This window comes from Rhinolophus ferrumequinum, chromosome 11 (assembly GCF_004115265.2).
Source record: "Rhinolophus ferrumequinum isolate MPI-CBG mRhiFer1 chromosome 11, mRhiFer1_v1.p, whole genome shotgun sequence".
NCBI lineage: Eukaryota > Metazoa > Chordata > Mammalia > Chiroptera > Rhinolophidae > Rhinolophus > Rhinolophus ferrumequinum.
In genome coordinates this window covers 83958200-83965001 of record NC_046294.1, presented here as the reverse complement: position 1 = coordinate 83965001, position 6802 = coordinate 83958200, and the positions used below count along the sequence as shown (strand labels likewise).

Genomic DNA, 6802 nt, shown 5'->3' with positions numbered 1-6802 from the left:
ATGTTTTAAGCCCTCACTGCCAAGCACTGCCAAGCCTTAGGCACTGAGACTAGCCGCCCTCTCCCTACCCTCCCAGAGTTCCCCTGCCCCCACCTGCCCAGGGCTAGAAGCAGAAGAGTAGCAGTGTCAGATCAAAAGAATAGAATATTTGCAGTTCTGAGAACTGGTCTGCAGACACAGATTCACAGCCCAACTAGTTCTGGCAAAGTGGAGGGAGCTGTGAAAGCAGAACTGGCTGTGGTGGTGGTCACCTCCATTGCTCTGGGCCACCTCTCACAACCTACCCCTCTCCTGCCCCCACCTATCTGGGCAGATCCCTGCAGGAGTAAATAGACTACTGAAAGACACGGGCTCTGAATCTGGTGCAGGAAGAGCTTTGAAAATTAAAAATCTCTCCACATTACCACACGGAGGCGGCACCTTCTGACCTAGGTGAACTGTTAACAGAGGAGAAGCCAGCCTTCCAGGGAATCCCCCCATTGTGTGACAAGCTGGAATAGTGCAGAGAAAACATAACACTACCGTGTGAGAGAGAAAAAAGGGCTGCAGTCAGAAAGAAAATAAAACAATCTACCAACAAGTACTGGAAAACAAAAAAAAGACTTCTTCCTATCAACCTGTTGCAGAACCCACTCCTATAGATGTCCAGGAAGAGAAATAATAAATCATTAATTGCCATGAATAACCAAGGCAACAAGACAGCTCAGAAAGAAAATGAAAGTCTCCAGAAAATGAACTTTAAGATATGGAAATATGTGACTTAAATGACAGAGAATTCAAGATTGCAGTTCTGAAAAAACTCAATGAGATGCAAGAAAACACAGAAAGGCAGTTTAATGAACTCAGAAACACAACCAAAGAACAACATGAACATTTTACCAAAGAGATTGAAATTTTAAAAAAGAACCAAATAGAATTTCTGGAGATTAAGAACTCAATAAAAGAAATGAAAATTGAAATAGCCAGCTCAGGTAGTAGTGTTGACCAGATGGAGGGAAAAATCAGTGACATCGAAGATAGAAACCTGGAAATGACACAGATGGAAAAAGAAAGAGACTTGAGACTTAAAAGAGTGTAAGAACTCTACAAGAACTTTCTGACTCCATCAGAAAGAGCAATATAAGAATAATGGGCATACCAGAAGGAGAAGAAAGAGAGTAGGGAACAGAGAGTATATTCAAACAAATAGTCGATGAGAACTTTCCAAACTTGTGGAAAGAACTGGATCCTTGAATCCAAGAAGCAAATAGAACACCTAATTACCTCAACCCCAACAGGCCTTCTCCAAGGCACATTGAATTGAAGCTGTCAAAAACCAATGACAAAGAAAGAATTCTCAAGGCAACCAGGGAAAAGAAGACGGTAACCTACAAAGGAAAGCCTATTAGAATATCATCAAATTTTTTAGCAGAAACTACAAGCAAGGAGGGAGTGGAACCAAATATTTAAACAATTGAAAGAGAGAAATTATGAGCCAAGAATAATATGTCCAGCAAAGATATCCTTTAGAAATGAAGGAGGAATAAAGACCTTTTCAGACATACAGAAGCTGAGGGAATTTTCTAATACGCAACCTGCACTACAAGAAATACCATAGGAGGCTATTCGACGACCATCAACAGGCACAATTTGTGGCAACCAAAACATACAAAGGGGGAGAGTAAAGGCCTGAACCGAAACATGGGAATGGACAAAGTAAGCATGCTGAAGAAAATGGACTACTCTAAATATCAAACGTTCTTTTACATAAACTTAATGGTAACCACCCAAAAAAAATCCAGAACTGAAATATATAACGCAATAAAAAAAAAGACACAGAGAGAAAAATCATGGAATACCACCACACAGAAATAATAGACAACAACAAAAAGGCAAAGAAACAATGGAGACACAGTCTTACCAGAAAACTAAAGATAGAATGATAGGAAATCCTCATATATTAATAATAACCCTAAATGTAAATGGACTGAACTCACAAATAAGAAGGAACAGAGTAGCAGATTAGATCAAAAAACTAAACCCAACCATATGCTGTCTCCACAGACACATCTCAGCTACAAGGACAAGCATAGACTAAAAGTGAAAGGCTGGAAATTTACACTCCAAGCAAATGGTATCCAGAAAATCAGGTGTAGCCATAATGAAACAGATTTCAGGGTGAAAAAGGTAACAAGAGACAAAGATGGACATTTCATAATGGTAAAGGGGACTATATAACAAGAAGACATAACAGTCATCAATATTTATGCCCTCAATCAGGGAGCACCGAAATATACCAAGCAACTACTAACAGAACTAAACGGAGAAATTGACTAAAACACAATTTTACTAGGGGACCTAAACACATCATTGACAGCTATGGATAGATCATCCAAACAGAAAATAAATAATGAAAGAGCAGCCCTAAATGACACATTAGATGAAATAGACATAATTGACATTTATAGAGCACTTAATCTTAAACATCAGACTATACATTTTTTTCTAGTGTACATGGAACATTCTCAAGGATAGACCATATATTGGGACATAAAACTAGCCTCAGCAAATTTAAGAAGATTGAAATCATACCAAGCATATTCTCTGATCACAAGGCTTTGCAATTGGATATCAATGGGAAAAAGAAAGCAGGCAAAACCTTAATACATGGATATTAAACAACATACTTTTAAAGAACGACCAGGTCAAAGAAGAAATTAGAGGAGAGATCAAAAGATACATAGAAACAAATGAAAATGAAAATACATGCTACCAAAATATTTGGAATGCAGCAAAAGCAGTTTTAAGAGGGAAATTTATATCAATACATGCCTGTCTCAAGAAACAAGAAAAATCCCAAATAAACAACCTGACGTTGCACCTTAAAAAATTAGAAAAAGAAGAACAAATGAAACCCAAGGTCAGCAGAAGAAAGGAAATAATAAAAATCAGAGCAAAACTAAATGAAATAAAGAACAAAAAGACAATAGAAAAAATTAATGTGACAAAGATCTGGCTCTTGGAAAAGATTATCTAAATTGACAAACTCTTGGCTAGACTCACTAAGATAAAAAGAGAAAAGACATTAATAAACAAAATCAGAAATGAAAAGGGGGAAGCTATCACGGATGCCACAGAAATACAAAGGATCATCCAAGAATACTAAGAAGGACTATATACCACCAAATTCAACAACCTAGAAGAAATGGACAAGTTCTTAGAAACATATAGCCTTCCTAGGCTGAACCATGAAGATTTGGAAAATCTAAATAGACCGATCATCACTAATGAAATTGAATCAGTCATCCAAAACCTTCCCAAAGCAAAAGTCCGGGACCAGATGGCTTCACTAGTGAATTCTACCAAACCTTCAAAGAGGATCTAATAAGTCATGCTCAAACTCTTCAAAAAAAATTGAACAAGAGACAATACTCCCTCACTCCTTTTATGAGGCCAACATTACCCTGATACCAAAACGTAGTAAGGACAACACAAAAAAAGAGAACTACAGATCCATATCTCTCATGAATACAGATGCAAAAATCCTAAACAAAATTCTAGCAAATCGAATGCAACAATGCATTGAAAAGATTATTCATCACGACCAAGTGGGGTTCATCCCAGGAGCACAAGGATGGTTCAACATCTGCAAATCCATCAATGTGATACATCACATAAACAAAATAAAGGACAAAAATCATATGATTATATCAACTGATGCAGAAAAAGCATTTGACAAGATACAACATCCATTTATGATTAAAACACTTAATAAAATAGGTATAGAAGGAAAATACCTTAACATAATAAAGGCCATATATGACAAACCCTCAGCTAAACCCTCAATAATCTCATAATTAATGGTGAAAAACTGAAGCCCTTTGCTCTAAGTTCAGGAACACGACAGGGCTGTCCTGTATCACCTCTGCTTTTCAACATAGTGTTGGAAGTCCTCACCAGGGCAATCAGGCAAGAGAAAGAAGTAAAAGGCATCCAAATTGGGAATGAAGAAGTTAAATTGTCACTCTTTACAGATGACATGATGCTATATATAAAAAACCCTAAAAACACAGTGTGATTTATAGATGATATACTACAGAATTGTACACCTGAAATCTATGTGACTTTGCTAACAATTGTCACCCCAATAAACTTTAACTAAAAAGAAAGGTTAATAGAGACAGTCTCAGCCATATACATATAGCATGTCACATTCATTGCCATTTCAGTTTGGGTGTGGCTAAGAGATATCTACCTTTCTGCATCATAGGAATACCCTCATGTTCTTACATCCTGAAGCACCACTGGATCCAACATTTTCACCAGCAGAGACCGAGCTAAGAATAAAGGGAATCATAGAGAAACTAAACCAGCTGATCCCACCCAGACCCTTCACCGACATGAACACCACCACCAATGCCGCACACAGCACAGTCACCATCCTCACCCCTCAAGACACATACTGCAAAGGGGATCAGCTAGAAATCCCAGTGGAGATGAGGGACCACTTGGGACACAGGAAGGAATATGGCGGGGATTTCCTGAAGGCCAGGATGTCCTCCGCAGCCCTGAAGGCAGGCGCTTCAGGAAAGGTGACAGACTTCAACAATGGCACCTACCTTGTCAGCTTCACTCTGTTCTGGGAGAGCCAGGTCTCTCTGTCTCTCCTGCTCATCCACCCCAGTGATGGGGTGTCAGCTCTCTAGAGGGCAAGGAACCAAGGTTATGACAGGGTGATATTCAGGGGCCACTTTGCCAGTGGCACCTGCAGCGTTTTCTCTGAATGTGGCCTGACCCTAAACTCAAGCACTGAATTGTGCAAGTACCTGGATGATCGAGACCAAGGGGCCTTCTACTGCTTGAGGCCTCCACACGGTCCTTGTGAGACCCTGACCTGTGTCACCACCGGGAAGAATAACATTTCCAAGGAGGAAAGTGATGAAAGACAGGAAGGTGGCCAGAGCCAGACATATCATGAAGAATCTGTTACAGGAGTTTAGATTATATTTCAAGTAAAATGGGAAGCTATGAATGTGTTTCATGAACGGAAATACTTTTCTTTTTTATTGTATTTTTTAAACTAACACATTTATTATCCAAAATGTCAAATTGAGCTAACTGTATAGCATCAACTATACCAAAACACAACAATTTCTACCACATTCTTCCCTCCTCCAAGATGTAAACACTTTGAATTATTTTAAACACTATTTACCACAATACTTTTTAAACATTGTGCTTATGTAGCTTTGTCAGCTACATGAATCTCAATTTTCTAAACAAATAATGAGTTTATTTCTCTCAGGTAGAGAAGCCCAAAGGCAAGGCAGGGCTGACAAAACACCCACCATGTGCAATCAAGAACCCATCAGAGACCTTTCTGCTCAGCCTTCTTAGCACATGACATTCTTTCTCATGCTTGTCACATTCGTGTCTCAAATGGATGCTGCACCTCCAGCAATTCAACTGTGTTCAGGCAAGAAGAGGAGGGCCCTTTCCCAGAGCCCTTTATCCATCTAGTGCTGCCCAGGAAAGAAAACAATCTGGACTCTCCCTCATCGTTTTCCTGTGTAGCATTACCTGTCTCCTGAGTTTACTGCTTATTCGGCTCAAGCACATCTTCCCAAAACTTTCCAAGAAAGGGAAAAGAAAATTTAAGTTTTACTTCTTGCATCTCTAAAAATATCTGTATTCTACCTTGGCACTTGTTGGATAGTTTGGCTGGTTTTGAATTCTGGGTTAATTATTTTCCTTCAGAATTTTAAAGTCCACCATGTTCCAGTTTTCTGGAGAAAACAGAGAAATTCAGTGCCATTATGACTCACATACTTGCTATGTTACCTGTTTTTCTCTCGCCTCTTCTCTTCAAATCATCTCTTTACTCTGGTGCTATGATTATATGATTTGAGGTAGACAGGAATAGGGACTTTTTCATTTATTGTGCTGGACACACCATGGATCTTTTCAAACTAAAGACTAGTGTTTTTAATTTCAGAAATATTGTATTACTATTTCTTTGATAATTGCCTCCATGTCATTTTCTCTATTTTCTCCTTCTGGAATTCCTAATAGTCCAACATTAGATCTCCTGGATTGATCTTCTAATTTTCTTAATTTTTGTGTTTTATACCACTGTACCTTTTTGCTATATTTTCTGCAAGATTTTTTGCTCTAATCTTTTGGCACATCTGATGTTGACTTTTTCTGTCATAATATTTTCTTTCCTTTTAGTGTTCCTACTTATTCTTTAAATATTCTTTTTCACAGCATCCATTTGTTTCCTGGATACAATATTTTCTCTTTCAATATGAGGGTATTCAGGTAATGATTATGATTATGATTACTTAATTTTTTGAACTTTTCTTTTATTCTTTGCATTGTCTGTGTTTCTTCTGTGTTCCTTTTATCTGTGTGGTTTTTTGGTTCCTTTTTCACATAGGTGGTGTTCATCAAATGCCTAAAATCCTTAGATGTCTACTATCTTTTCATTATGCTCTTAAAAGCCACTTGAATGCTCTGTGTGCATTGGATGGGGCTAGTCAACAGGACAATCTCAATTTTAAAAATTGAAAATAGAATTACCTAGCAATACTACTTCTAGGTATATATCTAAAAGAATCAAAAGCAGGGTCTCAAAAAGATATTTGAACACCCATGGTCATAACAGCATTATTTGACTACATTATTTGATTACAATAGTCAAGATGAGGAAGCAACCCAAATGTAAATTGACATATAAATGAATAAACAAAATGTGACATATCCATACAATGCAATATTATTCAGTCTTAAAAAGGAAGAAAATTCTAAACAACATGGATAA

The 6802-nt window shown here is 37.8% G+C and overlaps 1 protein-coding gene across 1 annotated transcript; it reads left to right on the top strand.

Moving 5' to 3' along the window:
• Positions 1–4259: 4259 nt before the first annotated feature.
• LOC117029783 (NXPE family member 2) lies at positions 4260–4979 on the top strand. The gene is given in 1 exon segment (XM_033118960.1): positions 4260–4979. A coding segment is annotated over 1 exon segment (720 nt).
• The last annotated feature ends 1823 nt before the right edge of the window (positions 4980–6802 follow it).